The following is a 13,515-nucleotide window of genomic DNA, read 5'->3' on the forward strand; positions in this document are numbered from 1 at the left end:
TAGAGAAAGTGTGGCTTATTACCCTGGCCCCGCCCTATGGTGACGTCATCCACAGGCCCCGCCCCCTCCTGCCGGGATGCTGTTCGTTCCGCCCCTTGAAATGTTCCAGATCGCTGCCTCCTTCGTGTTGCCTAAGTCTGTGGCCCCGCCTCCTTCTCAAAGAACGAGACTTCGCCTATCGCCTAACCTGGGTCACTGGTACCCAACTATGCTCGAAGGAAACCAACGATATGACCCCGCCCACATCCGGCCGAGGCTCTTGGCCCCGCCTACATCCGAACGGAGACCTCCGAACGGGGACCGAAGCTTGTGGCCCCGCCTCCAAACTGCCGCCGATTCTGCCCGAAGGAACCCGAAGCGGAGACCCCGGCTTCTCCCCGGGCTCCCGTCCGAGCCCGAAGCTCCGGGCCCCGCCTCTTTACGTGCACTGGGCTCGGCTGCCGAGGCGTAAAGGTGCAGCCACGGGCTGGAGCTGTCGGGTGCCGGTTGCCGGCCGCTTCCCTGCCCGGCCCGCAGCCTGACGGGGCAGCACATCCGGCCCGGGACCACGACAGAGCAGCGCGCGCTGGGCCGGGGAGGCGTGGCCACAGCCGGGGCGCCCGTGGGCCCGGACCGCTTGGCCGCCTCCCGCCCGGCGGGCGGCGCGGAGCCAGGCCCAGGTGGGCGGGGGCACGGGCGACCTGGGGTGAGGCGGGGGCTGCGGACCGGCCGGCGGACGGGGGCGGACTCGGCGCCGGGAGCGCGGCCGAGCAGGGGGTGGTGTAACCGCCTGTGGCTCTGCCGGAGCCGGTCTGACCTGCGCTGGGGGAGTGGGGACGTACGGGGTGGGGGGCGCCCTCCAGGCTTTAGGTGGAAGAAACGTCTGCACCTTGGATGGAGGTGGAGGCTGGAGTCTGGGTTCTCAGAGAGGGAGGGCCCGAGTCCCTGGATCCTTCCAGGAGGAAGGGGCTGGGAGCTCTGGAATCCTGGGCTCTGCAAGGGAAAGGCCTGGGACAGGGGTTGTTGCTGGGTTCTCAGCGAGCGATGACTGAATCCGTGGGTCCCCAATGGGGGTTGGGGGATTAGCTTCGATTTCTGCGATCGCAGGGGGCGGGGCCGGATTCCTGAATCCTCGGAGGAGGGGCTGAGAGGTCTGGATTCCTGGGTTCTCCAAAAAGCGGGGCTGGGGGTGTATTGCTTCATCCTTGAAGGAGGAAGGTCCTGGAGGTCCGGATTCCTCTGTTCTCAGAGGAGAGGGGCTGAGGGTAGGGCTCCACGATCCTCCACACTGGGGACTAGAGGGGGTGGGTTCCTGAATCCTGTAAGGGTGAGGGGCTGATGGCCAGGATCCCTGGGTTCTCACAAACCCTCTGCCCCTCCCCCAGACCATGTCGCCTGAAGAATGGACTTATCTAGTGGTTCTTCTTATCTCCATCCCCATCGGCTTCCTCTTTAAGAAAGCTGGTGAGTCAGGTTCCCTCCCTAGTGGAAAATTGGGGGGTGGGGGGCACCTGGCAGGGGACTCCCTGGAAGGGTCCAGGCTTATGCTGTCCCTTCTCCCCGCAGGACCTGGGCTGAAGAGATGGGGGGCAGCAGCTGTGGGCCTGGGGCTCACCTTGTTCACCTGTGGCCCCCACACTTTGCATTCTCTGATCACCATCCTTGGGACCTGGGCCCTCATTCAGGCGCAGCCCTGGTGAGGATTTGGGGTGGGGGGGGCGGTGTGGAGGGAGAACAGAGGGGGAGGAAGCAACCTGTTTCCTTTTTGGGTCTATCTCCCTTTCTGCCTTTGTCTCTGGGTGTCTCTTTTTATCTCTGGATTCGCCGTGTGGTTTGGTCTGTGTTTCTTCCTGTCCGGCCTTTTTTTCTGGGTCTTGTCCCTGCGTGTTTGTCCTGGTTCTTAATATCTGTATCATGTATTCGGGAGAACGGGGGACCGGTGGGCCGGCCCTGCCACCATTCATATTTGTATCACGTCTCCCTTTCTTTCTCCGTGTTTCTCGCCTCCCTCGGAAAAAATGGAGGCCTGAAGGGTTTTCACCCTAAAGCTTATCGTAACCCCTCCTCATTCTCTTCTCCGTTGTGGCGCATTTCTGTGGGGCTGAGCCCCCTCTTGCACTGGTTCAGTCTGGCTCCTCCCGTCCTTCCCCCCCTTGTCTGTTGGGGGGGGTGAGGGAGGGCTTGTAGCTAGAATCTGGGGGAGGCGGAGTCGAGGTCCCTGTACCCAGCACGCTCGTCCTCCTGCTCTGCCCCAGCTCCTGCCACGCCCTGGCCCTCGCCTGGACCTTCTCCTACCTCCTGTTCTTCCGCGCACTCAGCCTGCTGGGCCTGCCCACTCCCACGCCCTTCACCAATGCCGTCCAGCTGCTGCTGACACTGAAGGTCAGACGCCCCTCCACCCCTCTCTTGGTGCCAGGGAACGGCCCATCTTCTCGTCCTCCTCCACACCCACTCTCGGGGGCAGTAGGGGAGGTGGGATTTTTATCTCCGGAGCACCCCCAGGGGCAGGACTTCACCTCTCAACTGTTCCCGGGGGGGGGGGAAGAAGTAGTCCCTCCTTTCCCCGCGCCAAGTAGGTAACCGCGGCCAAGTAGTGCAGGTGTCATTTGGTCTTTGCCGTGTGCCAAAGGTTGAGCTAAGTGCTTCACGGACCAGTTCTCGAGGAGTGCATCTTGGTAGCAAGCCATTTAGCGAAGGAGGGGGAAACAGCTTTGGAGAGAAGGCGCTTCTCTTCTCTGAGGGCACAAAAACAGGACACCCGTGTCTGGCTCGAAACCACCTGGGGAGATGGGCGAAAGCAGGTTCCCAGGCCCCACCCCAGACCGAAAAGTCCTGAGTTCCTGTGTGCTGGGCTCCAGCGACATGTCACACAGGACACAGGACAGTCACGTGAGGTAGCGAACCAGGTCTCCCGAGCATCTTGTGTTCTCAGTGGCCCGGGATGCAAGGGCAGGCCGGAGTTGGTTGGCTGAGAGTTGGAGGAAGAGCCTTTTGGCCTGTAGGAACAGCACGTGGAAGGGAGCAGGCTGAGCCCGGTGACTGGGCGCCAGCCACAGTGAGTGTTCATCGAGAGACGGAAGGGGAAGGGGAGTGGGGCCAAGGTGAGGGGTTTAGGCTTCCCAGGGGGCCCAGGATCCACCGGAAGCGGTTTTGGGGTTTGTCGCCAGAAGAGGTAAGGTGACCACATTGACGTGTTTGGAACTGCGCCCTGGATGCCCACAGAGTTGCCGCGGGGAGCGCAAGAAGGGATGAGGGCAGCCTCCTTGATCAGAGTCCCGCTGACCAGCAGTGGTGGCCTGACCCAGGCCATCGGTAGGCCAGTCAGAGCCCCAGGAGCAAGTGCCGCGTTGGGGATACTTTGAGGAGTCCTTCTTGACAACAGTGTGGGTGGGCGGGGGGCGGAGGAGCCAGAAGGGACAGTGAGGATCCTGGGCCAGCCACGGGAGCCGGTACCAACCCTGGGGACGAGAGCGGGGCTGGTAGTCGAACAGAAAGGAGAGTGTTGTGTGGAGTCCTCCCTCTGCCTTGAGAGGATGGACCAAGGGACACGGCCCAGCCCTCACACCTGCCTTCTCCCCTCTGGTCCTGGGGCTCCCTTCTGGCAGAACCCAGGGGGAAGCCGGAAGGCCGGCTGAGGCCTGTGGCTGCCGTGTCAGCCTTGGGCCTGCGGAGAAGGTGGAGAACAGGCCTGCAGGGGCAGGCCCGTCACGTTCAGCCTGGGGGCTGGGCAGCAGAACGGAGGCCAAAAGCTACAGACTCAGAGACCTACAGTAGATTTGGGGAGTAAGGAAGGTTCCCCGCCTGAGCAGTTAATTGCCTGATGGTGGCATTTGCGGAGGGGAGAGCGCCACCTCTGGGGAACGGTAACGTGTTCCGCTCTCGAGGCCATGAGTTTGAGGAACTCGGTAGGCTTGTATTACTGACAAGAGGCACTTTGAATGGTTTTGGGGATGGAGGAAGGAGCCCAGACAGGGTACAGCTTGGAGATCATGAGAGCGTGTGTGGTATGAAGCCACGGCCCGCGGGAGAACACAGAAGGGGGAACGAAGAGACAGAAAGGCCCAGGAGGCAGTGCTAGGGAGCACCTGTGGCCAGAAGCCGCCACCCTGCGACTCATGACTCTGGATGCCGAGAGCCGCCCATGGACTAGAACCTCAGCTCCTGGTGGCTTCCCTTGGCTGCAGGAAGGCGAGGGTGAGGAAGGCCCGGGGTCTGATCTGTCCCCCACCCGTGCCCCTTCCTCCCAGCTGGTGAGTCTCGCCAGTGAAGTTCAGGACCTGCACTTGGCCCAGAGGAAGGAAATGGCCACGGGCTTCAGCAAGGGGCCCAGCCTGGGGCTTCTGCCTGATGTCCCCTCTCTGATGGAGACGCTCAGCTACAGCTACTGCTACGTGGGAATCATGACAGGTGAGTGTGGCTGCGTACCCAGCCCTGCCTCCCTGCATCTCGTCACCACTGCCTGTCCCCATTCTCCACCCGGACTTTGGTGCCTGTTCTGTGATCCTGCCTCTGTTCCAACATCTGCTCCTTTTTTTTTTTTTTTTTTAAGTATTTATTTATTTTTGAGAGAGAGAGACTGAGTGCCAGTGGGAGAGGGGCAGAGAGAGAGGGAGGCACAGAATCTGAAGCAGGCTCCGGGCTCCGAGCTGTCAGCACAGAGCTCGAGGTGGGGCTCAAACTCACAAACTGTGAGATCATGACCTGAGCCAAAGTCAGATGCCATGCAGGTGCCCCAGCATGTGCTCCTCTTGAGGGCGAGCATCTCTGCCTGGGTCTACATCAGACTCTCCCGCTGGCCCTCCAGAGCAGAGACAGACTGTTCTTGGCCTCAGTGGTTCCTTGTGGCTTCTTGGGAGCAATCAGGAGACAAAGGAGCAAGGTCTATGCAACCCTGATGTTTCTATCACCCAAGGAACAAATACATTCACATTATGCTCCCATTTTTAGCGTCCGAAAATATTTTCCATTAATGTTGATGTCCTAGGAGGTTTTCTGTCTTTTTTCCCTAAGATTTTTTTTAAGTTTATTTATTTACTTTGAGAGAGAAAAAGAGCACAAGCAGAGGAAAGGCAGAGAGAGAGAGAAAGAATCCCAAGTAGTCAGCGCAGAGCCTGATGCGGGGCTCAAACTCACAAAGTGAGATTGTGACCTGAGCTGAAATGAAGAGTCGGACGCTCAACCGACTGAGCCACCCGGGTGCCCCTAGGAGGTTTTTATGACAGCTTTATGGAACCGTAACTGATATGTTCACCCACTTAAAGCTACATGCAGCTCAGTAGTTGTTAGCATAGTTACAGACTTGTGCAGCCATCACCACCATGTCATTGTAGACATTGCATCGCCCCAGAAGGAAACTCTGGACCCTGTAGCCATCGTCCCTCAAACCGCATCTGCCCCCAATCCCTGGGAACCACTGACTGACTCTCTGTCTCTATAGATATCCCGGTGCTGGTCATTTATGAATGGAATCCTACTCTCTTCTCTCTGTTCTTTGTGACACGTAAGGCTGTCACTTCCGTTAATCCGCACCTGCTCCCTCCCTGGGCCAGGCCGCCAGTTTATCTCCAGTTTATCTCCAGCGCTACCACTGTCTCCTGTTTTCCACCGGTGACCCTCTGCAGCCCCCGCCCTGCTCAGGGGCCAGGGTAAATGGCATCCCAGCACCTCTCTGTTGGAAGAGCCTACAGCGGTTTCCTGGCTCTTAGAACAAAACCCTGAGTCCTCCCTGCCTGCAACCCTCTGACCTTTTCTCAAACCACTCTGTTCCTCTCCAGTTGCACTGCCCTACTTCCTCCTTCATGCAGAGGTCACCCCACCCCACCCCTCGGGTCCCGCCTGTCTGCCCCTGTGTTTCTTGGGGACTTGTCTCCATACCCCCCACTCTCCAGCTCTTTGTTCCTCGCTGCTTAGCGGTCTGTCCTTTATCTTTTTCTCTGAGCCCTTGAACTCCCCCTCTCTGGTTTCTTTCTTTGCTTTCTTTCTTTCTTTTATTTTTAATGTTTATTTATTTTTGAGAAAGAGACCGCAAGCGGAGGAGGGGCAGAGGGAAAGGGAGACACAGAATCCAAAGCAGGCTCCAGGCTCTGAGCTGTCAGCACAGAGGGGCTTGAACTCACAAACTGTGGGATGGTGACCTGAGCCGAAGTCGAACACTTTCAGGACTGAACCACCCAGGCGCCCCTACTTTATTTTTAAGTAATCTCTACACCCAAAGCCCCACGTGGGGCTTGAACCACGACCCCCAAGATCAAGAGTCTAAGACTCGCTGGTTTCTTGTCCCTTTCTCTCCGAGTCTCCCTCCTCTTGTTCCCGGTTACCTAGCCCCACCCCCTCCCCCACTCCTCAGCGCCCAGTCTCAGCCCCCCCCCACCCCCCCACCTCCAGACCAGTCTCTGACGGCTGCCCCTCCCTCCCGCCACAGGCCCGTTCTTCCGCTACCGCACGTACCTGGACTGGCTGGAGCAGCCCTTCCCGGGGGCCGTGCCCAGCCTGCGGCCCCTCCTGCGCCGAGCCTGGCCGGCCCCGCTCTTTGGCCTGCTCTTCCTGCTGTCCTCACACCTCTTCCCGCTGGAGGCCGTGCGTGAGGACGCCTTCTACGCCCGCCCGCTGCCTGCCCGCCTCTTCTACATGATCCCCGTCTTCTTCGCCTTCCGCATGCGCTTCTACGTGGCCTGGATTGCCGCCGAGTGCGGCTGCATTGCTGCCGGCTTCGGGGCCTACCCCGTGGCCGCCAAAGCCCGGGCCGGGGGCGGCCCCACCCTCCAATGCCCACCCCCCAGCAGGTCAGGCGGCGGGAGGGAGGCTTCCCAAGACCCGGCAGGCCCCGTCAGCACAGGCTGGCCCTGCCCCTAGCAGGGAGGAGAGCGGGGGAGCAGGGGGTGCAGCTTCGCCCCCTGCTGTCAGTGGAATGTCGCCCCTTGGCCACCACCGCCCACCTACCCCTGCCCTAGGGAGCAGTACTCTTCATACCTGCCACTGCCCCCTGTTGCTAACGCTTGTCACCTCGTGGGATGGTGAATTGCTCTCTGTTGCTAGGAAAAGGTGGTATCTTAGCAACCATGTGCCTCCCCTCTGTTGCCATGGAAGTGTCACCCCGATAACCCGGTTGTTCCTGGTTACTTGGGATACCATCTTTGGGCTGTGATGGGGCCCACCCTTTGTCGCTAGGGAGATGGTTACCTAGCAACTGGACTGCCCCTCTTTGTTAGGGGGGCGCTTCCCTAGCAACCAGGACCTGCCCCTTCCTGCTACAGGACTCGCTTTTCATTGCTATGTAAATGGCACCCCCTAACCTGCCCTTGGTTACTAGATGCCAGCGCACAGGCCCCCAACCATGTGATGTCCTCACGTAACAGCCTGCACTTTCTGAGGACATGGCGTCCCTGACCATGCTGTCCTCTGGCAGAGAGGACACCGCTCCCAGCAACCGCGGGTGGCTTTCCTACCACTGCTGAGGAAGTACCCCAGTAACTGTGGACTGACCTTGTTCCTAGTGCCACCCCCCCTCCTCGTTCTTGAATTGCTAGCCTGGAACTAGGGGTTATCTTGTTGCTAAGGAAGTGTTGCTCTCAGGTTGCTAGGGAAATGATGCTTCTAACCACTGGGACTGGACTCCACCTCCCCACCCCACCCCCCACTTCCCCCCTCCCCCATCCCCGGTTCCTAGCAACCATCCGTAGACCTCCAGTTACTAGTGAGGGCGTCCGCCAGAAAATGGCAAGCAGGAATTGAAGGGCTTTTGTAATAGATGGCTCCCCTCCCATTCTCAGAAGCCACCTACCCTGGGGTGGGTGAAAGATGTTCAGCGCCACTGGGACTGTTGGCACCCGAGATCCAGGAGCCACTGTAGTGCTGGAGATGACACTTAACTGAATAATCATAAAGGCCAGGAGGGGCCCTTTCTGGAAGTGTTTCTAAACATCCTAGGCCTTGTTCCTAAGGAATACCCTTTCCCTAGCAACAGAGACCATCAGGTGTCACGTGGGCCTCAAACATCTCCCTAGCAACCACAGTGTCTTGACAACTTAGGACCACACTGGGCGGCTGCTCTGAATACAGTGAGCTTGTTTGCCCTCCCCTAGCATCTGAGACCCCTGAAGGGTCAGGTTGCTGAGGACTCGTAGCTTAGCAACTGTAGCCCCTCAAGGCTTTTCGTTGCTGTTGTAGCCCTGAGACCAAGAGAAGGAGGACCCCTTGTCAGTGAACTGTTGTGCCCCCGCCCCCAGTCTTCGTCCGGGAAAAGGCTCCCTCTGGGCTACCCTCTCCGGTTGCCCTAGCAAATGTGACAGCCAGAGCTCTGGCCTGGCCGCGATCCCCTCCTTAGCATCCGGGGCTGGGACAGTAGCCAGCGTCAGGAGGGGGCCTGGCTGAGCTGCATGTCTGTCCCCCACCCTCATCCTCCACCCCCCCCAGTCCGGAGAAGGCGGCCTCCCTGGAGTACGACTATGAGACCATCCGCAACATCGACTGCTACGGCACTGACTTCTGCGTGCGGGTGCGGGATGGCATGCGGTACTGGAACATGACGGTGCAGTGGTGGCTGGCGCAGTATGTCTACAAGAGCGCACCTGCTCGCTCCTATGTGCTAAGGTGAGCGCGCCTGCCCTGGGAAAATACGGAACTACACCTCCCAGTAGCGCCTGGGGCTGCTTGCGGGCTCCCGGCCGGGCCTCCGCCCCAGAGGGTCATGGGAGTTGTAGTTTCTTGAGCCCGTTCCCAGCCCCTGATTTGCATTGCTCTGGGGTAAATCGTTCCCTTTCTCTGGGCCTCAGTTTCTACTTGTGTAAAGTCAACATCCTCGGACAGAAGCAGTGTACTGAATCCTGTGGACTCTGGCCAGACTTTCTGGGATCCTGGCCCAGCCAGACACAGAGAAACCTTAAGTAGCTAGTTGACCTGTGTTTCCTCAACTCTTAAATGGGGGTGATGCTGTTAACTTACTTCAGAGATTGATGAGAGGTTTAAGCGATGTGAACATACCTAACGTGAGGCCCGCCAGGTGAGTAGTCACCGTATAGTAGCTTTTATTCATTATTCATCCGATACTTCTTGAGTGGAAACTCGAGTGTGCCAGACATTGTTATGTTTACAACCTTAGGACGTAGAGCTTACTACCCTGGTTTCAAAAAAAAATTTTTTAATGTTTATTTGTTTTGAGAGAGAGAGAGTGTGTGAGTAGGGGAGGGGCAGAGAGAGAGGAAGACACAGAATCCGAAGCAGGCTCCGGGCTCCGAGCTGTCCACACAGAGCCCGATGCAGGGCTCGAACTTGTGAGATGATGACCTGAGCCGAAGTCAGACACTTAACCGACTGAGCCACCCAGGCTCCCCGCCCTCATTTTAAAGATGAGGGAACTGAGGCTCAGAGAGGTTAGGTAACCTGCCGAGTGTCACTCCGCCTTCCCAGAGCCACCAGATGAGGTCAGGACGCCGCTGCAGAGCTAGGAGCTAAACCTACCTGGATGTCTGGACTGGGCACGGCCTGGATGTGGGGATGAGAACGTGAGGAAGTGAAGCGTGATGCCAGGTGATGGCTGTGAGTGACTGAGATGGGAAGACTGGGCAGGAGGAAGTTTCCGGAGTGGCTCGGGTGAGGGAGTGAAACTTGGGTGGAGTCCCACGGACTCCCAGGTGACTGTCAGGTTTTGGTTGGGGTTACTGGATAGGCGGTCAGTTACGGGACTCTGGCGCAGAAGGAGGAGATGGTGTGAGAAGCAGGCGCTCAGGTGCCTTCAGGCAGCGGTACCTAACACTCGGGCTGAGCAGCAGGTCAAAGCAGCGGGCGCTCCAGTGTTTCGGTTAGAGGTTCTCGGCTGGGGGCAACTGTGCCACACTCCCCGGGGGCATTCGGCAACGCCTAGGAGCCCTTTGTGCCATAACTGGGAGATGCTACTGGCAGCCAGTGGTTACAGCCCCCAGACGCTCTTCAACACCCTGCGCGGCACGGGACGGCCCCCGCTCCAGCACAGAATGATCTGGCCCCAAATGTCAGTAGTGCTGAGATTGAGAAACCCCGGTGTAGACGAGGGACGAGGAGGAGCCGGCCTAGACGGAGCCGATGAGCTCAGGAAAAGCTCGGCAGGAAAGCAGAGAGGGATCATTTGTGTCGGGTGATGTCAGGAGCTTCAGTACAACAAAGGCTCGGGCTTGGGTGCGACGGGAGGGTGCGGGGGAGTCTCCAGCAACCTTGACAGGAGCAGTTTGGAGGGTGGAAGTGAGAGCCAGCTGGAGTGGGGTTCCAGGGAGGACGGAAGCGGGGAAAGGCTGAGGGGGAGCACGGACTGTGCTTGGGAGAGTGTGCAGGTGGGGAGAGCAGGTAGGGACCACAGCTCAGAGTTCAGGTGCCTGTGTGGAGTTCAAGGTGCCTGGTGGGCCGTTTATGTGCGTCCCTTCCACCCTGTTTCTCCCTGTCGGAGAACGTCTCTTGAAATGCTCCCGACCCGGGAATTCTGTCCCCACCATTGGCAGAAAAGAAAGAACACGGTTTTGTTATTAAAGAGCTAGCATTGAGCCAGGCTGTGCACCACGTAACCCGCTAACGAGATTACCAAAACGAAAAGAAAGCTCGCCTTGTCGTCGGAGCCACCTGTCACAGTCCCCTGCACAGCATGCTCCCGAGAGAAACGATAACCTGTCCTCGAGTAAGAGGAGCCACGACTGTTTGCGGTGATGCACGGTCTCCTGTTCTGCCCAAGTTCAGTTGGTAATGGGGTAGCCACCTGTGCTGATCGTCTCTACCTGAAGGAAGAATGCAACTAGGTGTCCAGCAGGCGGTAGCGTGATGCCAGGTGCCTAGGATGAACCCCCACAGTGGCGGGGAGACAGGGGCTCCAACTCCCATGACATTTATAGTTCAAAGACTGGGTACCACCACCCTCCAGAAAAACATTCGTGGACTGTGTTTTCTTAAGGCTTATTTCCAAGCCTTTCCAAACGTCTCCATCTATATCCGAAGGACGGAGAAAAGTTTCTGAAGCACTATGTTTTTTTCGTGGAAGTGGCTGAAGAAGAGAGAGAGGGGAAAAGGTCTCCCTTTTGGGCAAGAGTGAAAATTCAGCCTTTTTACGGACTCTATGCCTCCAAGGATGGGGGGCAGCATTATTGTGTCCTTAGGTTCAAGCACCCTGATGTGCCCCAGGGAAAGGCTGATGCCCACAGACAAGGAAGAACCCACATCTCCATTCCAGGCGGAGTCCTCTGTGGTGATTTCTGTGTCTCTGAGGAAGGAGGGACCGGAGCCTGAATTTATAGCATTTTGGGGTCCAGAGAGAGAGGAGACCATGGCTAGAGATGACTGAGTCTTCATGAATCAGGAATTCCACTCTTAGATCCCCAAGACGAAATGGCTAGGGGCTCAGGTTCATGGGTCTTGAGGGAAGCTGTGATAAGAGGGCATTAACTGGGTTCCTGAAAAGAGAATAGTGATTCCTGAGTCTGAGGGAGGAGGGGGCTGGGGGCCTGGACTCCTGGGTCTGAGGGAGGAGGGGGCCGGGGGCCTGATTCCTGGGCCTGAGGGAGGAGAGTGGAGTTCAGGACTCCTGGGTCTGAGGGAGGAGAGGCTGGGGGGGTCAGGACTCCTGGTCTGAGGGAGGAGGGGCTGGGGTTCTGGGCTCCTTGGTCTAAGGGAGGAGGGCCTGAGGAGTCAGGACTCCTGGGTCTCAGGGGTCTGTGCTCCTGGGTCTGAGGGAGGAAGGAAATGGGGGCCTGGACTCCTGGGTCTCACGGAGGCAGGGCTGGGGGTCTGGGCTCCTGGGTCTGAGGGAGGAGGGGCTGGGGGCCTGGGCTCCTGGGTCTGAGGGAGGAGGGGACTGGGAGTCTGGACTCCTGGGTCTGAGGGAGGAGGGGGCTGGGGGTCTGGACTCCTGGGTCTGAGGGAGGAGGGGGCTGGGGGTCTGGACTCCTGGATCTGAGGGAGGGGGGCCTGGGGAGTCAGGACTCTTGGGTCTCAGGGGTCTGTGCTCCTGGGTCTGAGGGAGGAAGGAAATGGGGGCCTGGACTCCTGGGTCTCACGGAGGCAGGGCTGGGGGTCTGGGCTCCTGGGTCTGAGGGAGGAGGGGCTGGGGGCCTGGACTCCTGGGTCTGAGGGAGGAGGGGCTGGGGGCCTGGGCTCCTGGGTCTGAGGGAGGAGGGGACTGGGGGTCTGGACTCCTGGGTCTGAGGGAGGAGGGGACTGGGAGTCTGGACTCCTGGGTCTGAGGGAGGAGGGGGCTGGGGGTCTGGACTCCTGGATCTGAGGGAGGGGGGCCTGGGGAGTCAGGACTCTTGGGTCTCAGGGATCTGTGGTCCTGGGTCTCACGGAGGCGCGGCTGGGGGTCTGGGTGCCGGGGTCCTGAATCCGAGCCCCTCCCCCAGGAGCGCCTGGACCATGTTGCTGAGCGCCTACTGGCACGGCCTCCACCCTGGCTACTACCTAAGCTTCCTGACCATCCCGCTGTGCCTGGCGGCGGAGGGCCGACTGGAGTCGGCCCTGCGGGGGCGGCTCAGTCCCGGGGGCCAGAAGGCCTGGGATTGGGTGCACTGGTTCCTGAAGATGCGCGCCTACGACTACATGTGTATGGGCTTCGTGCTGCTGTCCCTGGGAGACACCGTTCGGTACTGGGCCTCCGTCTACTTCTGCGTCCACATCCTGGCCTTGGCCGCCCTGCTGCTGGGGCTGGCTTTGGGCGGGGGCGGTCCGGGCCGGAGGAAGACCGCGCCCTCGGCCGCCAGCCTGGCCCCAGAAAAGCTCCGGGAGGAATAGGCTGCCGCGGCACCCTTTGCCAGTCGGCCCGGCCACCAAGCTTCTTGCTTGGGAATCCTGTGACCCCGGCCGCCGTCTCCTTTCCCAGAAAGATTGCTGGAGCGGCCAGGAACCTGGCGAGGATTCCCGTCTCCGCTCCGTACCCTGCGTCCGACGGAGCCGGGCTGCAGCTCTCGCTGCTTCCCCGCCCTCTGCCCTCTGCCCCGAGGGCTCAGGACAACCCTCGACCACCTAGGTGTCCCTGCCCCAGCTTCCGGAGAGAGCCGCACTCCCCGACCCTGCCAGCAGGGGCCGCCAGGCACACGGCTTCTTGGGCACACGTCCTTTTCCTGGCACATGGTGTGGGGTAGGAGCTTCGGGGCAGGTTCTGGGAGTGGGGAACATCCTCCCTGGGGCTTTCGTCCCATTTGTACCAGGATTTCAGACCCGGAAGGGAACATAACCCTCCCGTTTCATAAGGGGGAAACTGAGGCATCGAGGAGCAGGCCTGCGGACATGGTTCTTGCAGCTTCCATCTGAGCCACCTCAGGGTCCCAGCGCACCTGTCACCCTCCTGTCATTCTCTGGCCTGAGACACGGTCAGAATGTGTGAGCCTCCGCCAATAAAGTGTTTCGCAAAGACCGTACGTGTGCCTGTGGGTGATCGACGGGCGTGGGGCTCGTGACGCCGCACTTCCAGGGACCACGCTGGCGTCCGTGGGCTTGTTCCTAGGACGTTTCCCAGCAGCCGCCCTGACACCGAAGTGCTTGCCGTCCTCCCACCACCGCCACCTGGTGGCCAGGTGAGGACCTGCCCGG

General features: G+C 59.6%; 1 protein-coding gene across 5 annotated transcripts; it reads left to right on the forward strand.

Annotated features, from left to right (window-relative positions):
* Positions 1-327: 327 nt before the first annotated feature.
* Positions 328-13,339, forward strand: MBOAT7 (membrane bound O-acyltransferase domain containing 7). 5 transcript variants are annotated; one of them, XM_047836488.1, is made up of 8 exons: positions 328-659; positions 1,365-1,443; positions 1,546-1,675; positions 2,235-2,361; positions 4,227-4,386; positions 6,401-6,761; positions 8,392-8,568; positions 12,330-13,339. In XM_047836488.1, the coding sequence occupies exons 2-8, from the start codon at positions 1,368-1,370 to the stop codon at positions 12,715-12,717; spliced, it is 1,419 nt and encodes a 472-aa protein (XP_047692444.1). In that variant the 5' UTR covers positions 328-659; positions 1,365-1,367; the 3' UTR covers positions 12,718-13,339. The 5 variants fall into 5 exon arrangements, with proteins under 5 accessions (XP_047692444.1, XP_047692446.1, XP_047692443.1 ...); XM_047836490.1 differs by lacking the exon at positions 328-659 and adding an exon at positions 768-789; XM_047836487.1 differs by lacking the exon at positions 328-659 and adding an exon at positions 856-879.
* Positions 13,340-13,515: the final 176 nt, after the last annotated feature.

This window comes from Prionailurus viverrinus, chromosome E2, assembly GCF_022837055.1.
Source record: "Prionailurus viverrinus isolate Anna chromosome E2, UM_Priviv_1.0, whole genome shotgun sequence".
Taxonomy (NCBI): domain Eukaryota; kingdom Metazoa; phylum Chordata; class Mammalia; order Carnivora; family Felidae; genus Prionailurus; species Prionailurus viverrinus.

Excerpts from the sequence above, each read along its gene's own strand:
- MBOAT7 (XM_047836487.1), top strand. Across the intron at positions 1,444-1,545 it reads CTTCCTCTTTAAGAAAGCTG|GACCTGGGCTGAAGAGATGG; the intron begins GTGAGTCAGGTT and ends TTCTCCCCGCAG. Across the intron at positions 2,362-4,226 it reads AGCTGCTGCTGACACTGAAG|CTGGTGAGTCTCGCCAGTGA; the intron begins GTCAGACGCCCC and ends CCTTCCTCCCAG.